The sequence below is a fragment of the Vanellus vanellus genome, assembly GCF_965231255.1.
Source record: "Vanellus vanellus genome assembly, chromosome: 3".
NCBI lineage: Eukaryota > Metazoa > Chordata > Aves > Charadriiformes > Charadriidae > Vanellus > Vanellus vanellus.
This window is the reverse complement of record NC_138907.1, coordinates 46444889-46469480: the sequence shown is the minus strand read 5'-3', so window position 1 is coordinate 46469480 and position 24592 is coordinate 46444889. Positions and strand designations below refer to the sequence as shown.

General features: G+C 36.9%; 1 protein-coding gene across 2 annotated transcripts in view; it reads right to left on the bottom strand.

The window, feature by feature from the left end:
* Window positions 1-24592, bottom strand: part of SIPA1L2 (signal induced proliferation associated 1 like 2) — a gene marked incomplete at its 5' end in the record, with an annotated part of 89655 nt that overhangs the window by 29888 nt on the left and 35175 nt on the right. For both annotated transcript variants that reach the window (XM_082481871.1, XM_082481872.1), the window contains 5 exons: window positions 1547-1650; window positions 2062-2165; window positions 3668-3751; window positions 7271-7528; window positions 23225-23499. In XM_082481871.1, coding sequence (XP_082337997.1) covers window positions 1547-1650; window positions 2062-2165; window positions 3668-3751; window positions 7271-7528; window positions 23225-23499 — 825 coding nt within the window. The remainder of the gene's footprint in view (window positions 1-1546; window positions 1651-2061; window positions 2166-3667; window positions 3752-7270; window positions 7529-23224; window positions 23500-24592) is intronic.

Sequence of the window (24592 nt, the reverse complement as noted above, 5' to 3'; positions counted from 1 at the left end):
CTATTGATACAGACATCTTGAACTGCCCAAAGTTCACTATGGCCATAGCTTAGGATCATTTTATGCATTTCCTTGTGCCAAGAGAAATTATTGTACGAAAGCTCAGCACGGCCCTAATTGTTACATGTTGTTAAAGACTGTGTCGTGGAGCGAGATTTAAAAAAAAAAAAAAAAAAATCTGCAGAAATATGATATTTATTCCAGGAGAACAAAGAAAGCTTGAATATAGCCAGAGAAATTCCCCCCACCTTCTTTCCCCCAAGTAAAAACTCATAAAAAGAAGGCATAGACCTTTTTTTCTAATGGTTAAATATTTGACAGAGGTCTTGTACATTTGCTGTAGCCCTCATTGTGAATTCCACTGGCTGGCAAATTGAGCTGAACAAAAAGGGGATGCTCAAGACAACATTACAAGGTCCTTCACAAGGTGATGACCATTTTTTTTTTCTGTTTTACAGCATAAAACAACAAAATCGCCTCATTTTATTAATATTGTCTTTATAATAACACTGGTTCTTACTTTGTACAATATAGTTCTTTTGTACCTGCACTAGACATACGCATACAGAGGCAAACACAAATATAAGCCCACTGTGAAATTTTCTCTTCAGGTCCCCACCATCCTAAAAGCATGAGAGCTGCCATTAGCATAAAACTCTGATTAAAGTTAAGCAAACTCATCATTTAACTTTGGTATTTGTCCCCTGTTTAATACTGATTGTTACCTATACTGAACCGAGCCTCCTATCAACTTTGACTTAAGGTAAAAGAAAGTATTTTTGTCTTCATGTGCATAGTTCTACAGCATGATTCTGTTTGCGATAGTAATTTTTGAGAAGTATCAAGCTAAACTCTCATAAGGCATCAATGTACATAAGATGAGAAACTGGCCTCATATTCTTACCAATGTAAGTCTACAAATAGTGTACAGATTCGCACTACGTATAGCGGGATTCTCCATGTAACAAACAAAAAAATAGAAAAAATACCATGCATTTGATTAGTGTACTTTCCGTCAGTAAGTCATTGAGGATTTCGCCATTACTGAAGACAGGCCACTAAACTAGGTAGACTAGAAATCTGTTCAGCATTCCAAAAGTACAAACTATTTTTTAATAGTGCTTATTGATAATTATACTACATGGGTATACAATATGACAAGTGGTATAGTGAGTATAATTTTTTTTTAAAGGACATGAAATATTTCGCAGATTAAGCAAGCCAGTATAAATGAAGCTGTAAACACATAGATGAGCTTAGATTATACTAGTTTTGCCTCCTCAGTGCCCCAGACCCAAGCACTCTTGGAGTTCTTTGTTTACAAATACAGATTAAGCATACTCAATTCACCCTACACCAAGGCGAGCATACTCTTTGACTCCCAAAACACACAGTGGTCTTCATAAATTGCTAAAATGTACTCTTAAGATGTAGTTTTTAAGTCCAGGGTGGGGGTTTGGGGGTTTCTTTTCTGTTTGCTTGTTTGGGTTTGGTTTTTAGTGGGTTTTTTTTAGAGTTTTGAATGACATCCAGTTAAAAGACTTACATGTGAAAGTTTGTTCGGCGACTCCTTGCCGCTGCCTTCTTTCTGTAAAGCCCGGTCTTTGTAGGAGCTCAGGACTTTGGTCGATGGTGCGTGCCACTTGGTTTCTGCCATAAATAATTGTGTTTTAATTTCTGAATGCTAAAAAGATGAGTATACTGTACAACGAAAAAAGGCACATGGCTTAGCCTCAGGTTTCCAACCTGCACACTCTTTGGAATCAGAGACGTCTATCTTTGCAGAATTTCCCAAGATACACTTTTTCAATGATAATTAAATGAAGTTCAACCTGCTCTTCATCACCCATGAGGCCTTCTGAAGTTCAGGGTTAGTTTGCTCCAGGTATTATCTAAATATCCCACACCATATTCTGTTAGTCTGTCTGTAACGGTCTCTGCTTTCGCTGTCATATTACATGCTCTTTGTGTACCAAACCTCCGCATCGGAAGGTGGCTGCACTTCAACAGGCACTGCATTGCAAAGAACATTTGTTTTCAAGATACAGCGATTTTTATTACCAGAATGTCTAGTTCCTTCCAAAGCTTCCTCTCGTTCTCTGCCTCCTTCACACTCCAGTGAGGCTGAACCTTGGTGGTGTTCATGGAGCAAAGGGGACTGGCACCTTTTAACATAAGCAGAAAACTAAGCTGTTTGTTTGGTTGGTTTTTCCTAGAAAACTAGTTACATGATGAACAACAACATTTTTTACTCTTCAAAGAAAATACTTCGTGATTTGTCCAAACAATTAGCATTCCCCCCCACTAAGGAAATATAGTAACATTTCCAAATACCGCATGGAAATACTTAAATGCCATTTTTTCAAGAGCACACTATTATATCTTAAGTGTGAACAGCCCAAAAAGACACTGAACTTTAAGATGAAATGCATTCTTGGGGCTATATATACAAAGTTTTTTTGCAACAGAGAACTATGGTAATATATGCTTAACCACTTTATGAAGTAAGCCCCCCAGAAAGTAACTCTGTTTTGCGGGTTTTCGCACTCAGAACCCATAAGCAAGCACCAGATCCATTGCTTTGTATTATACTGCAAAAGTTAAATTATTTCACAAAGCAACAAAATAAAACCAAGGTTACTATTAGAAATAACTGTGCTGGAAAATGACCCAAGATGCATTTTCATGTGTTTACTGCCAAAAAAATTGCTATTTTTTTATTTGAATTATTAGCATCTATATAGCTGCCAGAGATTTCAGTGAGTATTCTGAAATTCCTTGAGAAGTCTCCAAGATATTCATGTATATATGGTACATGGAATAACTTATCCACAAACAGTCATACAAAGAAATATTAAGCTTACAGACAAGGAGTCAAGCTGATGCATTCAATATTCACATTCTTTCTGAAAAGTAGCTTCTGAAAGCCAAGTGGCAAATCTGAAATGCTTTTATATTACGCTATGTAGATACTGTCATAACTTAATGTTTTGTAACAGGAGTGTTTTCAGCAGCTATATTTATATAACAAAGAGAGAAATTTAAAGTAATTTAGAACAGATGTCTCACATAATATTGTTATAACATGGACAGTATACTGGGGTGGTCTTTTATACACAGATAGCTAACTTCTGAAACTTCGGCACCAAGGGATTAAGAGGGGTGTGAAAGAACCATCTATACACCACAACAGCCTTTCAGGTAGAAGGGACCTCTGAAAGAGTTCTGCTTTTCTGAGGAGAGATGCTAGGGAATGGGTGTACAGTACAGTAGGAAATAAAACCTTTGAAGACCATAAAGGTAATTTTTTAATCAAGTACCCTTCCACTGAAGCAAAAGGTGGGGAAATTACTATTTTACTCCAGTTCTGAGTTACTAGCTGATTTCTGGCCTGTTTCTGGGAAAGTAAACCTAGGAACTGTTTGTTATTTACCTGATTTGTAAAATAACAATTTGATCCTAAAGAATTAAAGCTGTATGGCTTTAAAACAGTATTGGCATACAAGTTACATTAAAGGTCAGTAAACCTCTACATCTTAAAATATGCTAGTAGGTTTTGCAAATACATCTATGATATAGAACATCCACATAAATTTTGCTTCAGGAAGAAGATGCATAGGAGCTATAGCAAGATTTAAAAAAAAAAAAAAATAAAAATCATCAATACCCGTCATATCCCACTTGCTGTCTCCATTGGCTGCTCCCACTGGGTCCTGGGTCACTGGAGGAGGACTGGTTGCTCGGAGAACTTCTGTAATGTTAACTAGAGTCATTAACAGTGCACTGACGTATTTATGGTGTTTCAGTTTTGAACTGGGCTGTGCTTCTTTTATAAAATACACTCATTTTTACAAGTAATGTAGATGCAGTATGAACACTTAATTATATTAATTTTGGGAATTTACAATTTCATCTTAGTTTCATAAAACTTAAACAAGTATTTAAAAAATATATTATTTATTTCATCACTATTAAATATTTCCAACTGAATATATAAAAAGGCACAAAAAGAGAAAGACTAAGTGCCCGATCCTTTTTTTCCCCTACATCTAGCTTTACTTCTGAACAAGTGGGATTACTCAGGAATCAAGAGCAGCTGGATTAGGTCTTCAAATTTATGCATAGGAAGCTCTCATGATGGATCAGAAATGATTATTAGTCGCTTTGCATGTATTCCAATTTTCAACATAGTAATTTAGAAGAGGTAACACCAACACTTTATTTTATTAAATCTTTGACATAGAAAAACAGTAAGAAAGCTTTTTCATGCATAGTGTTATTTTGTACTTATTATTTAAACTTTTGAGCCTCACATCTTAACAATGTCTCTAATTACTTTTTGGATATCCAGGCAGTTGAAGTGCAATGTTCAAACTCGGGTTTGACCACCCTCCTATCCTTCACATCTGTGCATATCAGTCCATAACTATAATACAACTTCCCTCAGTGACATTAATTTGTAGTCCTTGTACTTCCCTTCTTTTCATATCATGATTGTTTGGTTGGTTTTGGCTATATGTAGAAAATGAACGTGTGTACTCAGGGAAGAGATGAAAAGAGGTAATTTTGGATTTATGCACAACACTTTCCCAAGGACATGACATTCAAGACGCAACTTTACTGTTCAGCTTGAAAATTTTGAAAACATTATCTGTTATATTCTGCCTAACAGCCAAACACATATAAAATAAGTAGATTGTGTAGCGTGTAATTCTTCAACATGTCTCTCTCTGATAAGTATTGACAGGACTGAGCCTTTCTCAATCAAGTGAAACAGTCTGTAGGCTATGCTTGAATTCAGTTGCACGTTCTTGCTTCTCACCACCAAGAACTTTGCATTTCTTGCACAGCTTAAGCGATCCAGCATTAAGGAATGGGTTAGTTATGTTTCCAGCCTTCCAGCTTGATGTTTAAGACGTTGTCCTTTGTACCGTCCAGGGCTGAAGAATGTCTAGATCGCAAGCCTCCCATTTGTTGGATAAGCGTCTAGCCATTAGCCTACTAAATAAAGGGTGGCTACAAAAGGAGAACCACAGAAATCCAGCCAATGAATGCCTCACACGGTTCCTCTACAGAAAAGTTAGAGCTGCCTGCTCTCAGGAATGGATTCCAGACTGCAGGTGAAAGGATGGACTTGCCTACAAGTGTAACTCAAGAACTAAAGTACACAGAGACTTCTTGGTGTGGAAAAACAGAGGAGGGAATGAGTCTGACTGAAGCTTCGCTCTTCGGCACTCGCTATAAGCAGCTGTCACAGCATTAGGTGTTTTGTAGAAACAGGAGTACAGCTTGTATTTCTTAGTGATGAATATGATTCTGTGATCAACACAAAAACATTTGGATTGCATCCTCAAAGCACTTAACTCTCCTCAGGAACTGTACTAGGAGCATAGGTGTTCAGCTCCCAGTTTTTAATTTCACTGCAGGGACTGGGCACCTAACCGGTACGTGTCACAGTAGTTGAATTGTTGCTGCTTAAGTCTTTTACTATATTTAGCCCACATTTCTGTTGCTTCTTCCTCTTTTTATCTCTAAAAACAACCACTTAATCACTGACTTCAATGTTAGCTCATTTTCAGATCAGCTGCTCTAACTTCCCTGTTTTATCAACCTGCTTCTTCCTGCCTGCACTCTTCAACTTGCCTAAATTGGTATTGGGTTTCTGACCCTCTAAAATCTCTTCATCATATTCCTAGCCTAAGTACACATTTTCACCCTTGCAAGATTACTTATAAGTACTAATCAACCTTACTTCAATCTCTTTTCTTTTAAGCCCACCTCTCTGCCAAGCCATCAACTATGTCTCTTCCCATGTGGAAAGACCTTGCCAATTAGGTACCTTTCTTTTCATGTGGAAAGACTCACATGTCACAGTTCACCATTTTCCTCTGTTTTCATTATTTATACTCTGTACTATGTCTTCCCCAGAATACCACTTCTGCATTGTACTTGTTTCGTTTAAGTGATACAGGAATTTCTTCATGACAAGAGATAGCTTTTGTCTTAGAATTTTTTTCCATATGCCTCACTGAGTGTTAGGAGAAGCGCAATTTATGTTTGTGAATTTTCCTGGAAATAAGTAGTATGTCAGAAAGCTTTCATTTTTTCCCCTGTATAGGCATACAGTATGCTTAATAAAGCTCCATACATCGTGAAGTATTATTTCTAGACATTTGATACATTGCCTCCTTACGCTAGATTTTACCGCTAATTTCAGTAACAAGACATTAGGGAAAGCTTAAGTGCTATAATGGTATATCCATGCTTATGGAAATGCACCTCTCCTTTTTTCGGGGGTGAGGATGCAGGTAGGGGAAAAGGAGAATACAAATGATCATAACTGGGAGTCTGCCTTCCCCAGACCATGATATAGACATATTTTCAAATATGTACTACTATTACCTGTATATATTTCAAACAACATAAAAAGTCTCTAATTCTTTTCTTCTAAATAAGATAGTGTAGCAATAGCTGTATTTCATTATTTCATCCAGCATTTTTTAAAGCTATTTAAGACTAGTATTTTAGATTTTCATATCAATGAGATATTTTTGACATCCAGTATTTTTCCTTGGAAATTAGAACTACATCGCAAACAATAAAGGACAGAGATTTCTGCTCGAGACATATGGTTTTCCTAAATAATTCAAAGGTCAAATGTATTTACAAATTTTTAACTTTAAAAGTAATTTTTTATCTTATGAAGAATTATGATTAAAATAGAACAGAGCTAACATTCAAGGACACCATCCCATCATCTAAGAGGTGTTGAATATTCAAATCACAAGCTCTGCTTTGTTTAATTAAAAGCAGAGCAAAGCAAAGCATAAGGACTGGTAATGAGTTACAGAACCCTTTGAAACTATGCCAATGCCTTGGTAATGAGATTAAATAATTCATTTTTAAAGGGATGATTTCATTCTATTTACACTCGTCATTTGTTTAAACAGGATCCCAAAAGGTGGGGGACAGGACATTGTTTAGACCAAAAAGTCACAAGGCAGTTTCCCAGTTCATTGATTTGGGACTAAAGGGAAAGGTCGGATCCCAGTACAGTCCACATTCACCACAAACAACAAAAGTCACTTGTTTCAAGTAGAGGGAACTGGGCTCAGTGAACGCTCTTTAACTTAACCTCAGAATTAAAAGTACTGTCAAAACTCAACAAAGGAAGGTTTAAAACTTCAGTATACCAAAGTTCTAGAAGGCAGAGCTATCTAAAGTAAGGCACATTAGGAAAACGACAGGCATTAGTGGGAGAGGGTATTACCTTGCACCATCTGGCAGTTTTCTATCGAAGGAAGTGCTGCGAGGAATGGCTGTCTGAGCCTGCTGGAGAAGCTGCTGGCACTGCAGTCTGTCAGATGTTCCTAGGATTGGAGAGGCACGAGAGAGAGGCTGCCCAGCGGGAGTCGGCACCCGATGCCAAGTGGTATTCCTTCTGAAAGGGGTTTTATACTCACATGGGGTGCCTTCACTGTCAAGTTTGTATTCCACCATGGGTATACGACAGAGTTCTGAACAACCCCTGCAGGAGAAACAGAAATGCTGATCAGGTTCACTGGAGGGAACAGAAAAAGAAATCTTGCATTCTACAGTCGGAAGCACAGGCATAATTTTCTCCCAGGTACCCAAAGGTGTTCATATAGCATTGTACAGCCCTTCAAATGCTTCAAAACTATCATGCCAACCTGGCAGGAAACATTTCAAAATAAAGGATTTGCTCTCATGTACTCAAAGGTTTTTGAACTCTCTCCTTACCCTTCGAAAAGGAGAAAGTATTAAGCTTTTACAAATTAATCTGCAAGTCAAATTTTACATATTAAAAACCAGTAGACGCAAAGCATTCAGAAGTCAGCAAACATCGGCTTCTTCTATAACGGCTTTCGTTTGTTTAAATTTCTTAAATACAAATAATTTCTTCATGTAAAAAATTACATATTCAAAATTACAAAACGTGTTTGTTGCTTAGCAGCAAACTAAGTGTTTCTTAGTGGTATTGAGAACTTTGCTTTAGAATCACAGAATGGTTTAGGCTGGAAGAGACCTTAAAGATCACCCGGTTCCAACCCCCCCGCCGTGGGCAGGGACACCTCCCACCAGACCAGGTTGCTCGAAGCCCCATCCAGCCTGGCCTTGAACACCTCCAGGGATGGGGCCCCTACAGCTTCCCTGGGCAACCTGTTCCAGTGCCTCACCACCCTCAGAGTGAAAAATCCCATCTTGTCTCCACTGAATGACAGAGCATATACACTGCGGTGCAACTGATTGAGTGGCATCTAAATATTTTTTTATCTGTTTTCAAACTGTACTTTCTAATGTCTCTCTTTGCCTGGAGATGGGGAGGCGGAAGGAAGAGACAAATCAGAAACAGTCTGGCTTATAACTTCTGCTTGAAGCTTACAGTGTGGTTAAATACAAACAGCATTCCCAGAAAGTGTAAATTCAGGTAAAAGTAGTGATGGTGTTCCCCAAAAGATCAGTCTGCCAGTGGGATATTTGCTGTAGACTCAGGCTGGACTTGAATTAAGGGTTACTGTTTCAGAAATTAGTTAATAGAAGCTTCACGCCCACTTTAAGCCAGCACCGATTATCATATTGCAGATATTTTATATTCTCACATACTGTCTCCATTATCTGTTTGATAGGCAGTGCATAAAGTTTAAGGAATAGTGAAAATTTGCTTCTCTGTCTCAACTACAGTTCTGCTCTATCCCTTGAACTGAGTCTTGATTGAGCTTTGCTTTTGTGCAAAACTCAACATTCACCATTTCCAACTAAATTAAAATCACCTAGAGAAAACGTAACAGAGGGTGTGTAAAGTGTTTACAGCCTTAATCGGGAAAATGCTTTGGCACAAATGACTCAGCACAAATGTGCGGTTCAAACAAATTGTACAGATTCTCACACATTAAATTACTCTGCCCCAAAGTTTCTGAAACAAACACCAAAATAACATTTTCATTGTCAGTGTTCCAGTAAACAGTAATTCCCCCCCCCCTTATAAAAATGGTAACTATGTTATAGGAGCGTGTTGCAGGGAAGATGAGTGTGCAACTGCAGCAGTTATGTAGTAGATACTCTGCATATGCCCCCTCTGATCCAGCCAAATGCTTCAGGATGATGAATTTTGTGGTACTAAACCGGCAAACTGTTTATCCTGTAGCATTAAATCTCAGTCCCTGCTTGCATTCAAACACATGAAAAAGGCAAATAAAGAACGATAAAATATAGAGTATAAAGCATTGAGAGTGGAGATTGGTAGCCCATGTAGGGTAGAAGACACCATGATGAAGACAAGCTGAAGAGGGGTCACTAGAGTACTCAAAACCAGAACCCAGAATTCCTGTTTTTTCAAGGTTATTCTGTGATTAGAAGTATCAGTATTAAGCTCACCAGTAAAATTTGACATGAGTAAACTCTGCTGACAAAGCAGAGTTGGACATGCTGGAATTTCGTATAGTTGCTTATTTATTTCTTTTTCTAAATCTAAAGGGTCACGCTAAAACTGTACATCAAAAGAACACATTAGTGCTGCAAGCTTAAGAACTCAGAAGGTAAGAAATTTTAAAATAGTTTTTGTTGCACACATAATACATAATACTTTCTCTTTTGCTTTTAGCAAAGAACTCTCTACATCATTCCATGCATCTAAAAGACAGCATTGACTGAAAAGATACTAAACAATATATAACTATCATTATGTTTTAATATGTGTGAGATATTCAGCTCCTTTTTTCTGTACTGATTTGTGATAAGAAATTATTTGATGGCTGCATACTTTCACTGCGTATAGAACTCATTTCTTTCCAGCTCCTCCTATCTCACAGCATCAGAGAATTTCACAAGAATGACTTCCCGGTTGTAGCTACCCTATGGAGGTAAGGCGACCCTAATAGTCTCCTCCCACAGACAAGGAATAGAACTACCGAGTAATCAACGTTACAAAATGATCAATTAATGCCAGAAGGTCAATTTGCCCCGAAAATGCCGTGTTTATTCAGACCACCGCTTCAAACAACTTCAGCTCATTTATTTTTTAAACTTATTTCACACTTCCGAAAGCCACAAAACGTATGTTGGGCTCTTAGAATGATGAGCACTGTGCAAAGGCCGAGCTAAGAGAATTGCACAGAATGGCACAAACATTTCCACTGCAGAAGTATGCACAGAACCTATTTCTCCTCCAGTGCAATATTCGGCTGCTTAAAACCCAAGACCACTCTTCTCTTCATAAGGAGAGTTACACTCACTGCCTGCACGAAACGACACCGCGGTGTAAGAGACAGTAGTCTCCCGCAACCTAACCTCGATTCGTTTCCAGAGCAAGTCCGTGTTATATGATTGTAGAAAGTTCTTCAAGGAAAACATAGTCTAAGATTGATTATTTGATTAAAGACTTTCATAAAGCTTTATATATAAACCAAACAGAACAAAGAAAGCCCAGATGACTGTCATGGTTAGCAAGGTCAATATCAGTTTAGTGCACTGCGTAATTTTTCATGTGGCCATATACGCAGTTTGTCATTATTTGACTAGGAATTTGAACAATTATACGTAGGCTACAATTTCAATCATCCTTCTGGTTATTTCTTAGTATCATTTCAGCCCCTTCTTCATTCCTATAGACCTTAAGTGTTAGAAACAAACCACCCTCTCCCCAACTTTAATTATTAGGATATCAGTTTCACAGTTTGTCTTGGTAACTGAGAAAGTGATAGCATGTAACTGTTATTGTACCCCTTATTAGACACTCCCCATAAAGTACTTGAAGTGTTGTAAAAATAGCCATGGGTTTTGAAGGCAAAAAAGATTGTTACTACTATTTAGTCTGAGTCAGGTTGCTAACTGAATAAGTAAACGTTACGAAAACAGCAAACAACAAGCCTTCCTGCAAAGAATAGGAATTTAAAATTTTGTAAAATTTTGGGTTTGTTTACTTCATGAAAAAAATATTCCTCTGACAAAAAAAAAAATATTCAGGATGCCGTTCCTGCAAAAAAGGCTTACAAAACAACCCTATTTCAAAACACTATACAAATGTAGCAATGTTACTTTTAAATTCTAAACAGAGCCCCAACATGTCTGATGTAACTGGCCTCAAAAAAATGTCCATGGTTAAAATGGAACTACTTTATATGGCTTCCTTTGTCACATAGACTTTTTAATTTTAATTGAAAAGTGCCAAACCAATCAGTTCAACGTTTATATGAAAAATTATCTTTCACTGCTTCACAAGCACTGCCTAAAGAACAGATACTGTGCTATACCGAGATATGTGAAGTCATAACTGTAGCTACCTCCTATATCAGAAACAAAGAGAATCAATTACTTCCTGCCTGCAATCCAATAAGGGTCTCCACCCCCACCGTGGATCAAACTGCAACTTATCTTGCATGAAAAACCCCACAAAATTAAATGCAATTTCCTATTAAATATTTAATTTGACCATTATCTAACTTGTATTTATAATAGTGTTACTTATTCCACCGCATGAAAAATGTACACTGACACTGGTATTGAATGATAGCTTTTAGTTCACTTTTTAATTTTAATTTTTTAATTTTTTAAAAATTCACTTTAAAGAATGTTTAAAGACAAATCTATATTTTATGGTCTTAAAAATATATTTAAATGTATGTTAAAGAAGCATAGGATATCAAACATCTTTCCCAATCATATTCAATAAAACATTTTGAAAAAACAGACTCATGTTACTTATCAAGCAAGTGAGACCAAGTCTTAACCATACATCAGAAATGATAGCAATTCCTGTCCTTCACTATAATTTGGTATTAATTCAATCAATCCTTCAATACAAAGCACAGACTCCAACTAATGTCTTTGGTTCAAGAGCCATATTATCCTATAAAAAATTTGGTTAATAAAACCTACTCTGCAATTACACAGAGCATGACTCTGATGCAGTTAGCAGATCATGACTGCATATTAAAATTTAAGAGTCCACTATAAAAATCTGCAATATTTGAATGTTACTGGAAGGAGCATTATGTTCTGAAACAATGATCAAGCAGTCCATTAAATTTTTCAAGCTAAATTAACCACACTTTTCAATATTAATTTAAGATTACATGTAAAAGTTCTGTAAAAGGCTCTGTGAAGGGCCTATATTAGACAAAGATGCTAGTTAAAAAAACGTAAAGGTTCTTCTCCACAGAAAAGTTAGAAGCTTTCACATACTATGATCAGCAGTTTGTCACCGTGATAACTACACAAAAGCCTTCTTTTCAGTTACGTCCTACCACTATCAACTACTGGGTATGACTTGGGTATTTGGACACCAATGATCTAGGGATCTCATGCACCATGAACAATTTGTTAGGGTAATAACAAAACTAGAAGAACTGGTTACAAATTAATTTTAGTTTAATGTATCACAGATCTGAATCACTAAGGGGATGTAGGGATAGAGAAGTAATCATTGGTTTTCACCAGCTGTATTACACTGATAAGTTATCCCTTACTATCATCACTTCAATACAAAACATTGAATCTTGCTCAATAAGGAGTCTTTATCCATATCTATCAGTAAAATAAATAACTGTGTTCTTCTAAGTTCATTCTTCTAACTCAGACTTTGCGTTTGAAAGTTACCACTTCTATTACAGTGCATGTTTGTTCTTCCACTACAGAAGTTCCCACAAGGTGTCACAATGAGACTGAGGAGTCATCATGCAATCATCTATAATCTATGTTTTATTATGTGGATTTAAATTTCACCTAATTGTAGGGACTTAACTGAAAAGCAGAATTTAGTAAGTTAGTTTTGCCTAGACTCACTGTGTAGTTTAACAAGACATACATACATTGTCTCTGACCCTCCAAAGTGCCTCCTGGAGGTAACCCCTTGACTCCATTGACTCCCTACAGCAACTACACCACAAGTCCAAGACACAGGATAAGATTCAAATGGTCTAAGAGAAGTCCGGTCAAAAAGTCAAGACAAAAATGCCAAGTTCTGACATCTCAGAAATCTATTAACAGTAGTCACACTGCATCAAAAAAAGAAAGAGATGTCATTTGAAAAATAGTAAATCAGTTTTACTTTGAAAAAAAAAATTATAATACAATAGATGTATGTGATTGCTTATGACAACCTCAGTTAAGGCTGCCACCCACTTTATCAATCCTGGCTTAAGGCAAGTGATAACGCTCTGGCAGTCCCTTCACAGAGCTGAAGAGTTGAAGCGGACAATCCCTCCTTTATAAAGGACTCATGGTCCTTCGGATCTTTGTTACTATTCAGTTTTCAACAGAATCTTTGTGTTGGTGAGCTGACAAACAATTTAGAGGCCTCCTAAGAGAGTCTACGCCTGCATTGTTGTATGAAAAAGACAAGAGAAATATAGACAGGATATTGGATGAAAGGAGCTAGTCAGGAAATAAAAGAGGAGAAACCCCCCCAAACCAACTGAGGTGTTTGGCTTGCTTGCATGATCAGCGAGGCAGTAACAACCCCTGCAGTCTCTGCTGATGGAAACTAGAACACAAGCAGAGCAAGTCACATTTCCAACTCCCAGAGAATAGGAAAACAGCTACATCAAAAGACAACAACTTTGGGGAATAAAGGCTTGAGAAGCTAGCGGCAAGCAGGAAGAATCACTGAGAAAAACACATAAATAGGAAAGATTTTGTGACATTAAAGAGAAAAGCCTTCAAAATTCACCGTAAGATTGTAAGATGAAGAAGAGCCTGAAAACCAACGGCTGGGATGTAAAAGTTATATTATGCTCCAATTTAAGAAATGGAAATGGCAAGTAACAGAGAGGACAAATGAAGCAGGGAACAGTACCAAATGGAGACCTTTGAGCTCTGAAAGGACTGAGTTCAGAATGACTCCTGATTTTGAAGTAGTATTTAAAATACTGGAAAGACAAGATTAGGGATAAGACCATACATGAGGAGACACAGGAATCAGCCATGAGGAAGTAGTAAGTAAAGATATTTTACATGATTCAATCAGTTGAATCTAAAATAAAATGGCAAATATAAAGTTTGGCTCTATAGATATGCCATCTAATGACTTACAAACATGTCTTCTCTCTCTAATGAATAGAAAAAAAAAATCGAATTTGATTCAAGAAAACAGCTAAATACAACAATTGTAGCACTAAAATATCTTTCTAGTTCAGAAATAGTATCTTTGGAAACCAAATAGGCTTAAAAAAAGGAAGAAAGAATAGGAGATTTAACTGACTACTGCAAAGCACATCCACAGATTCTTTATTTATCCCTCCACCAGTCAGATTCAGGGGGAATCTGACTCTTTCAAACTTCAGATTTCAGGTTATCAAGAGCCCTTTGAAACATTTCATTCTTTACTTCAGTGGGAGAAACTATGTTATTCTTCAAAGCAACTCCCCATAGCAGCAAAAACATTCAATTAGTATCTCCTGCCTTCTTTACCTGAGACAGCATAGAACCATCAAGCTACAGATGACTATGAAGACATCAACAGATTTCAGCAGCTGCACACAGCACAGTAATCACACAGACTGATAATATACTGATCTTAAAATCAATTTAGTGAAATCCATTTCCAGAGGTGCATTTTGAATTTTGCTATGTGGAACTTTCATCCAATTCTCTTTTACTAAAGAAAATGACAGACTGAGCATACTTCTGATAAAGAAAGACAAAAATTCCTCAAGTATACTCTAAGTGGTTACCTCTACATTTTACTTCAACTGATGGACCAAATGAACAATTTGAAGTCCAGGAGCTTCTGAGACCTGACTTTTAGTATCCAAATTGTAATAACAAATTTGATAATCTCTGTACAGATCTTGTAAGCCATATTCTGAATACCGGGGTCCATCGGTACGAACACTCCGAAGAAGCTCCAAGTTTTACACTGCATTGCCTGTCAGCTACAGTGCCTGTTAGGTTGAACCATGAATGCAAGTAAACGAGGTGAATGGCACAAAAGTTGTCCATAAGACTTTTCTCTGCAGAGCACCATTGCAGGTGCCAAATTAAAGATGTTTTAAATGCCTTTCTCCACTTAAGCAGGACACGCACATGCTGCATAGTAAAAATCTTCCCAGTGCTGCCCAGAGTTCCTGACAACTGCCGGAATGTTTGCTCACAGGAGTCAGTAGGGCAATTCTGGTAACATCGTGAGGAAGAGGCACATCTTCAAATGGAATGGCGAAAAGATTGCAAAGAATGCTGCATAAGTTACTTGTGTACAGAATTTATTTAATTGATCTAAACTATACCTTTATATATCTGTCAGCTACAGATGAAAGAATTAAAAAGAAAAAAGAATCAGTTATCAGATTCTTGAGAATGCTACCACTGTATGGACTACAGCAACACTGTAGAGTCCACACAGCAATAAAAAAAACAACCAAACAAACAAACAAAAAAAAGAACTAGAAGTTCCTCCAATTTGGCAAATGATTTGCCAATACAGATAAAACTCCCTGCTTGAAACAGCTAGACACTGTGATATTATTTCCAAGTAATAATAAAATGAGGAAGAACTGAGAACTGAGGGGAAAATGTTTAGTTTATCTTACCAAATACCCAGTAAAGTTGCCCAATACAGACTAGCTTATTGTATAGAATACTATCCAAATATTGTATAGAATGATATACATATACATACATACACACATACAGTGAAATTCTTTTTCTGTTCCTTTCTGTTAAAAGGAGAAAATTAAAAGTATATTAAATATTTTTTTTCTTAAGAAAACACAAATTATCCTCAAAGGAAGCCAAGTAGAATATGTTTCCCATAGAGAGGTTATGCAGTCTCCATCCCTAGAGTTTTTGGAGCCCCGACAGGATAAAGCTCTGAATAACCTGGCTTGACCTCATAGCTGACGCTTTTTTGAGTAGGAGGTTGAACCAGATAATACCCTGCAGTCCTTTCCAACCTGAATTACCCTATGATTCCACGAACCCAAAAAGTTTTCAATAAGATAAAGATCAAATCACTTGCAATTTCTGCAGAGATGTTGCACATTCCAACCAAGACATAACAAAAATGGATACTAAAAAACGTTTTATATAATAGTAGGTATACTACTACCCGTTATTTACAATGAAAAACTTTTGCTGACCCAGAATGGAGCAGGCAATATCTTAAGCTTCAAAATGCCAGAAACATGTGGCTCTCTTGAGCTTTTCCAATCATGCTGAATAACAGAGAGAAGGAAGGAAAAAAAAAAAAAAAAAAGAAGTGTGTCTGGAACTCCTATTTATATCTCTCCATAGAGACAATCAGCTCTGGCTGGCACTTTCGGTTTTCGCTGCTTGACTGTAACAACTGTACTCATAATGAACTTTAGCAATTATAACTAAGTCCTGCTATGAGTTTCTTACACTGTTATGAATGAAAATGCAAAGGCTTTTTACTTGGATGAGAAATATGATAAGCATCAGAGAATTGTTTTCAACTTTATACCTTTTTAGTCTATAGTTCTTTTGTTAGACCATGTTACATACGTTGCCTAGGTTTTCCTTTGTTTTAATGCAAATCAAAATAGAAAAAGATGCTTGTACAATAAAGTTTCAGCTTCCCAAGGATTATAGTAATGCTGCATACTTAGCCTTACTCTCTTAAGTACAATGAATTTAAAGAAAGATGTTAAAATGCAAATTGTATAAACTGCCAAAGGCCAGGTTTACACATCTTTTTCTTTGAAAACTATATTGGGAAGAATAAAGCTCAAAACAATTTATCAAAAGTGACAGAAAACATTTTTTTAGTTTTTTTAAACAATAAAAATGTCTTTTTCTTTTATGCAGCGGAAGCCCATAATGCTTTGGTTCTTTACAGAAGAGACAGAGCACACGGTGCATGACATATTACAGATGGGGAAGAGGGCAGCCCATACCTTATGCCCAAACTCTGTTTTTTGCTCGTGCTGCCACCCTTCCAAAGGCAGGAGTGGCAGCAGAGATTTCACAATGAGGGGGAGAGCCAAAAGGTCCCACTGTGACATTGACCTTCTATTAGGACTTGCACTTAAAAACTAACAGCCTAGGTTAAAATCTCTGGTGCTAATCACAGTTCTTGGCAAAAACGAACTCTATCAGAGTTTCCATCAGGCTAAATCAGTGTGCATACCTCATTCCCTGAATCTAATAATGTCATAGGTAGTACAGTAATTCTGACAGTAAAGAAAGTTAAGCATTTTCTACTATTTTATTTTCTGTTGGGTACAAGGACTAAACTTTGGCAAGTGATACGACTTCCAATTAGTATCATTATATTTCCTTAGTGCTAGTTCTTTCAGTTACCTCTAAAAAACATCATAATCCAGAGTTTGCAGGTATTTGCAGCTTTCTTAGATTAGTAGTGGGGGTGGTAATTAAAAGCTTTGGTAAATCCAAATTGTACCTAAACAACCAAAAGTTCAGTTTCAGGTTTTTCTGCTTTAACCCACCTCAAGTGTTCTTAGTCTGGCAGTATCCTGCCAGCAATTCTAGACCTGACTTCTTTCTAGCTCAGAGGGCCTAATAAAAAACAAAAACAAAACAACCCCAAACAAACAACATCATCAACAACACCAACATCATCAACAACACCAACATCATCAACAACACCAACATCATCAACAACACCAACATCATCAACAACACCAACATCATCAACAACACCAACATCATCAACAACACCAACATCATCAACAACACCAACATCATCAACAACACCAACATCATCAACAACACCAACATCATCAACAACACCAACATCATCAACAACACCAACATCATCAACAACACCAACATCATCAACAACACCAACATCATCAACAACACCAACATCATCAACAACACCAACATCATCAACAACACCCCACCCAAAACCAGAAAACCATCTGAAGGCCCTATAAACTATCCCCCAGCTTATGGCAAACACTCTTGGGAGATTTTAACTCCTGCACAAAGTAAAAACCTTCCACTTCCTAAAAACATTTTACCAAACATTCTATACTCTGCTGGTTATCTGTTACTTAAAAAAAAGGCCTAGAAACACAATTGTCTAATAAGATCACAATAATTTAAGAGGAACAAGCATCAGGGCTGAAAAATACAGAGTCATTACACATTTTATTTGTAAGAAAGAATTTGCAAAGTTCAAGAGAATAAAACCATCTGAAAAGAAATGCAGTAGTACTTAATAGTGGCCCACAGGCAGTTTTAGTCATAGTTACCAAAATAATTCCATTTTCAAAATTACCTACAACAGCAGGAAAAACATCTTTTAATTGTTCAGAATAACAGGTGGAAACTACCGCTGCTACACCTCTTACAGTGGTTGTACTTGAGCTTGTTTCTCACCCATCCCAGCAAATTTTGCTTCAAGTTTTGTTCTTCTTTTAAACTTTCTAGAAACTGTTTCTTAAGCAGTTTCTTTTTATATATAATGGTAGTTGAACTAAGACAGATACATCAGTTTCAATGTAGCAAGATTCTAGCAGAATCTACAGTTTAAAATGGATTTAGAAGTACTTGAATTCCTTGATTGGGTTTGACTGATTAAGGATATATTGTCCTTGAGCATTATGGTGACACCACCAGTGAAAGCACATTAGAATGATCATCATTATTCTCCTGTTAAAATGTGTATAATTCTAGCTACTGCACTGCAGTACTAGCTAATAGAACAAATCAACAATTCTGAAGGGAAAGACAGCACAGAAACAAATATGACACAAGGATATTTATTCAGATCTGAATACACTGACCAGCATGTTTGTTCCAACACTGCTTTGTAATTTAAAGAATTTCTGTTTTAAATAGCAATTTCTTCTTTCTACCTAAATATCAGCCTGGTGCCATGCAAATAATTATGATTTCTCAATTTGTGCATGATTAATTAATAGCTGGAGAAAACTGAAAACAGCAGGAGCTTTGTCTCAAGTTCATGAATTTTACAGGATAGTAAATGAAAGGTCTTATTCCATGATTGCTATTGCTTTTGCATATACTGCTATCAAGACTATAGGTAGAAGGATCTACATTAAGTAATGGAGTGCATATATTGAGCATATATTTTCCTCTGTAATTTCCTAATCACTCTGTAACATTCCTTTGTAAGCACCTTCAACATTCCAAATAATTTATTTTCATGCTGAAATAAATTAATACAAGACGGTTTGCAGCAAAAAAAAAATCATTGTTAAGAGTTCATTGCTAATATTCTCAGTGTTTGCACACTTACACTTTGTTTGGTTTCTTTTAAAATATAAAAGGTTGATGGACTGAGGATGATTTGTGGGTAAGCTAACAGAGGGGAAAAAAAAAAAAAAATCAAGTTAAGAACTTGGTTAAAGATCTCCAGTTCAGCTGATATTTTTCCAAGGGACTGGGGCTGCTTTAGAAACACCCTTGCACACTTGAAATTCATTTTCATTTGAAGGGTATAATTCCCAAGACACTCCATGGCACTCATGTCCAATTTGTGTAAAGTGACTTCAGAATTTGATCCCAGCAAGGAACCAGTGCTAATAAGCTACCTAAAGAGAAAGTCCTCATTGCTTCATATTCCTAAAACCCAGCAGACAGAGCTAAGCAGAAACTACTCTTTCGAGCAGTGGAAATCAGCCGATTATCTCAATAAATGAAAGACAATGATAAATAGGTATTTTTCATGAAACTATGATTTTTTTTTTGTTAAAATTATATTTATATTATTGTAAATGTATGCCCATTTTTAATGCAACTGATTAGTGTAGAAACAAAGATGAACATATTTTTATATCTATGCACTGTGGACAAAAGCTTAGTGGCTGAAATTGAAATCCCAGATTATGGCATTTAAAGTAATTTTTTTTTTTTTTTAATAAACTACCAATATCCACCTTAAGAAATAAGGCTGAAATACAGTGGGGAAAAAAAAAACCAAACAACTGCCAGAAGGCTATATGCTCTGTAGGATAAGTCAAACTTTCAAAGTACTTATTTCAGCCTCCAAATCTGCTGTTCTACATATGTCAGATAATCTAAGAAATGATACTTCAGTCTAAAATCTCTAAAAACAGCTGTGAACAAAAGCAGTAATTATTGGAGCATACACGTGAAGCTTTCTCCTGCTTTTGAACCATCATTCTTCTAGACGTGTGCAGCATGTGGATCAAGGATTGATGGACCCCCATTCCTTTGAAGGAAATAACTGCATGTCCAAAACTACTGCCTGCAAATTTCTGGGTAAACCTGACACCACAGTACAAGAGAGACATGAACGTGCTGGAGCAAGTCCAGCAAAGGGCTACAAATATGATTAAGGGATCAGAGCATCTGAAACACAAGGAGAGGCTGAGAGCACTGGGATTGTTCAGCCTGGGAAAGAGAAGGCTCAGGAGGGACTTTATGAATGTGTATAAACACCTGATGGGGTGATGGGGAGAAAAGATGACAGATTTGTATCCAGTGAAAGCACAGCAAGCAAGATGCACAAATTGAAATATAGGAAACTCCATTTAAGTATAAACTTAAAACTTATACTTAAACTCCATTTAAGTATAAGTAAAAACATTTGTTCCTGTAAGGATGATCAAACATTGGAACTGAAGTTGTGGAGTCTCCATTCTTGGAGACATTCAAAATGCACTGAACATGTTCCTGAGTAACCTGCTCTAGTTGACCTTGCTTTGAGCAATGGGGTTGGACTCAGCAATCTTCAGACGTCCCTGCCAACCTCAACTACGATTGCACATGGCCAGACATTGAGGATAGATAAGACAAACAATTGAGTAGTAGCTTTAACTAAAAAGTAGCTGTGATAGACTATCTTCTTTCTCTAAACGACTGGTAATTTATGCATTTCTGCCTTCGCCTCATTCTCCCGCTCACTAATATGTTTTACAATGTCATAGGTCATGTTTGTCAACTGAAACTCAGTCTCGTCACCTGATATCACAGAATCACAGAATGACAGAACGGTCAGGGTTGGAAGGGACCTCTGCAGATCATCTAGTCCAACCCCCCCGCCAGAGCAGGGTCACCTACAGCAGGTTGCACAGGACGGCATCCAGGTGGGTTTTGAATGTCTCCAGAGTGGGAGACTCCACAACCTCTCTGGGCAGCCTGTTCCAGTGCTCTGCCACCCTCAAAGTAAAGAAGTTCCTCCTCTTGTTAAGATGGAACTTCCTATGCTCAAGTTTGTGCCCGTTACCTCTTGTCCTGTCACTGGGCACCACTGAAAAAAGACTGTTCCCATCCCCCGGCACCCTACCTTTAAGTATTTGTAAGCATTAATAAGATCCCCCCTAAATCTTCTTTTCTCTAGACTAAAAAGACCCAAGTCCCTCAGTCTTTCCTCATTAGGGGATTAGAGCATCTCTCTTATGATCTTTGTAGCCCTTTGCTGGACCCTCTCCAGCAAAATCTATCTATATTGCTTTCTGTCTGCTCTGTTCGGATTATGAACATGGAGAAAAGGTAAGCTCAAAACTCTCTGGATATCAGATCCTTTTTAAGTTGGGGAATCAAAATCACTAATGATATTTTGGGGAAGCTTTCTGTTTCAGTAAGAAGTAGGTATTTGAGAGAAAGAGGCATTAATGAAGATTTCTTATTTATACTAGAGAGATGAGACTGAAAATAAACATAAATGCTTTGGTGTCTTTTCATATTTTAGAATAGAAACATAGTTTAAAAAAAATCATTTTCCTTAGTAATTAGTTACGTAGTTTTAAAAATGCAAAAAATTTATAAACAAGAACAGCTTTTGCAGATTTTTCCCAGTTTGGTGGCACTCAGTTAAAACTCCTCCTACACATAGACTAAGTGCCATGATCACACTGATCTGGGATTTTTAACATTTTATTTCTAAAAATGTATCAAAGAAGATATAAACAATTCATACAATATGCATTTTTCCATCAGGGCCCATAAAATACACGTTTTTACCTTGAATATAATAGGATCAGCTCATTAGGCTCATATTCTGTAAACAGCTTGGAAATGTATACCAAACAAGTCAGTAAAAATTCATACCCAGAAGCAGATGGTGAGAATAGCAAAGCTAAGCAAAGAGAGGCTTAATTGCAAATTCTATCCAACTAAGCAAAACGGTGGCGTTCTACATTCACAGGCATTTTCTTCTGAAAGGAACCCAACACATCGACATGCAGTTTGAGGCAGGGGAGGGCACTTCTGTGTCATTCATCAGGCCAATGACTACTTGGAGAATTGCCACCAATTAAACAGTATTCGTGTACAGTTGGCACCAACTTCATAGTCCTGCACGCTACGTAAAATTTTATGGCTTGTTGTCTTGCCAAAAGCAACACTTCTAATGTTTTTTTTTCTGTTAAATTAAAAATCAACAAGAGATTTAAAGTTGGCCTTCTACAATAAGACAAGTAATTCAATTTACTCTGGTACAATTCTCATTTAGAATGAGCCAAATTAACAGTGCCTAGACAAGGTATGTGAGAAATAAAGTCACATTATTACAAAGTTTTAATTTTCCCCTTCTGTCCCTCGTAATATTCGAAAATAGAGAGAAGACCAAAAATCTTTTTGTCACCTAAAAAGGAACACCGATGGAAGAAAATTGCATTTCATCCCTGAAAACAATGGTACAGTCACTATAATAATCTTTATTACAGTCTTTTCCTGAGTGTTTGAGCATTTGTTTTATGTTGCAGCAAGATTCCTTTGCTTTCACTGACAATTTCCTTGATGTAATTCACTATTTAATATGACTAAATAAGATACCTGTAGAAAGTGAGGAGGACTTTTAGACCTGGTACCATATATGTCCAGAACCCAGTGTTTCACTACTTTTGTTAAAATTTCAACACAAGAAAAAATAAAACAAATCTTTTTCAAGAGTCAGAGAAATGTCAAATACAGACAAGGCAGTTTTCAGAGAAGGATTCCCAATTTTAAAATCTAGTATTAAAATATAAAATTCTCCTGTGGAAGAAAAGAAGTCACATCAGCTTTCATAACAACTCAGTCATGATGCATTAAAAGTTTACTTCTTACTCTTTCAAAGTCATATAAAAGTAAATTTCCCACTAAATTTCTTACAGGATCTCATTTTATCTTCTATTACAAGCCAATAGGGGTTTTAAAGAAAAGATTGCTTTAAGAGCCTCAATAACATTACCACCAAACATGAGAGACAATATCCATTTCCTGAGGGCCTCCAATAAAAGCCATCATTTAAGCAGTAGCAGAGGAAAAAAACCCAGATACAAATGTCACACTGAGAACTGTTGTTCGTTACCTTCTAGGAGCTCCATCCTCGTGTGGTTGAATAATCACCACTTTTACTGTCACCGATGTACGTAAAAGGTCAATCATTTGTTCATGAGTCAAAGTTGCCACAGCCACTTTACAGATCTCAACCAGGCGGCTCCCTTGCCGTAGGCCTGCCTTCCATGCAAAACCAAAGGGTTCCACATCTGCCACTATCCCTTCAAAGTTCACGTGGAATCCAAGTTGGCCCAACCCGTTTCTCCGAAGGGTCATTTCCGTGGTTTCACATCCTCTGGTCACTATCTAAAGAAGTAGCAGAATGTTACACTATTGTCAGGGCACTCACTTTGGACACAAACAGATCTGTCTTCAAACACTATAAAGCCACGTATAGCTTGACATTAAATATCTTTACTGTACTAACACTAACAATTATTTTAACATTTGTGGTTGAATGAATGGTTTTGCATAAAACAAAATGAACAAAACATTTCACAATGCTAAAAATCTTACATCCTCAGAGCAAGCAGCTGACCCATGTCACATTTCTTCCCCCTGGCCCAGCATTAACACAATACCATTTATATCTTATTGAAAACTTAACAGCTGCTTTAGTTTCAAAACACAAAGCAAGCAAAATGCTGTCCTGTCAGTTACTTCATTCTTGTTGGCCAACTGACTGCAGGTGTGCAGGCATTTTTTCTTCAGTATTAGACAGTATTAAACTTGAGATATAACGTGAGCCAAATTGAGTGAAATGCTTCAGTTGTAGCAGCTTCTCTTCCTCAAGAATATAGCAATGAAGATAATTTTGATTTATTTTGTGTCGTAGTCAGATTCCTAACTACTACCATCTCTAGATGCAGACATCAGTAAAATGGGATAAGAGTTTTCATGTCACTCGGAAACTTTAGAAACAAAAAAATTATTTTCTTCATATTCAACGAAAAGTAATTCTGTAACTATGTAGAGTAGCCAAAATCCTTCAAATTCAGACTTTGCTAAGCAGGCTCATTTCTGTATACTGTGTAGCAAGTCCTTAATAGTTTTGCCCAGTAAAAAATAATCACAGAATAACGTGTACGCTGGGATACTGCACCAGACTCAGAAGACCAAATTCTAGTCCACATTACAAGGTAACGTTGTGAGTTACCCTAACATTCCCTTCTGTCAGTGTCACTAAACCACTATGTATTTTAGCTCCATTAGTACAATTAGAAAAAAAACTTAACCATGGCAAAACAACATTACCAAAAATCTTTGCTCGTAATGCACATCATTCCAAGATCTCAAAGTGCTTTATGACACTCCAGCAAGGCAAATATCTGCTCTTTAAAGATGCCTATACTACGATACAGATCAAGGGATCTTCCCTAAGTCACACTGCATCAAGAGC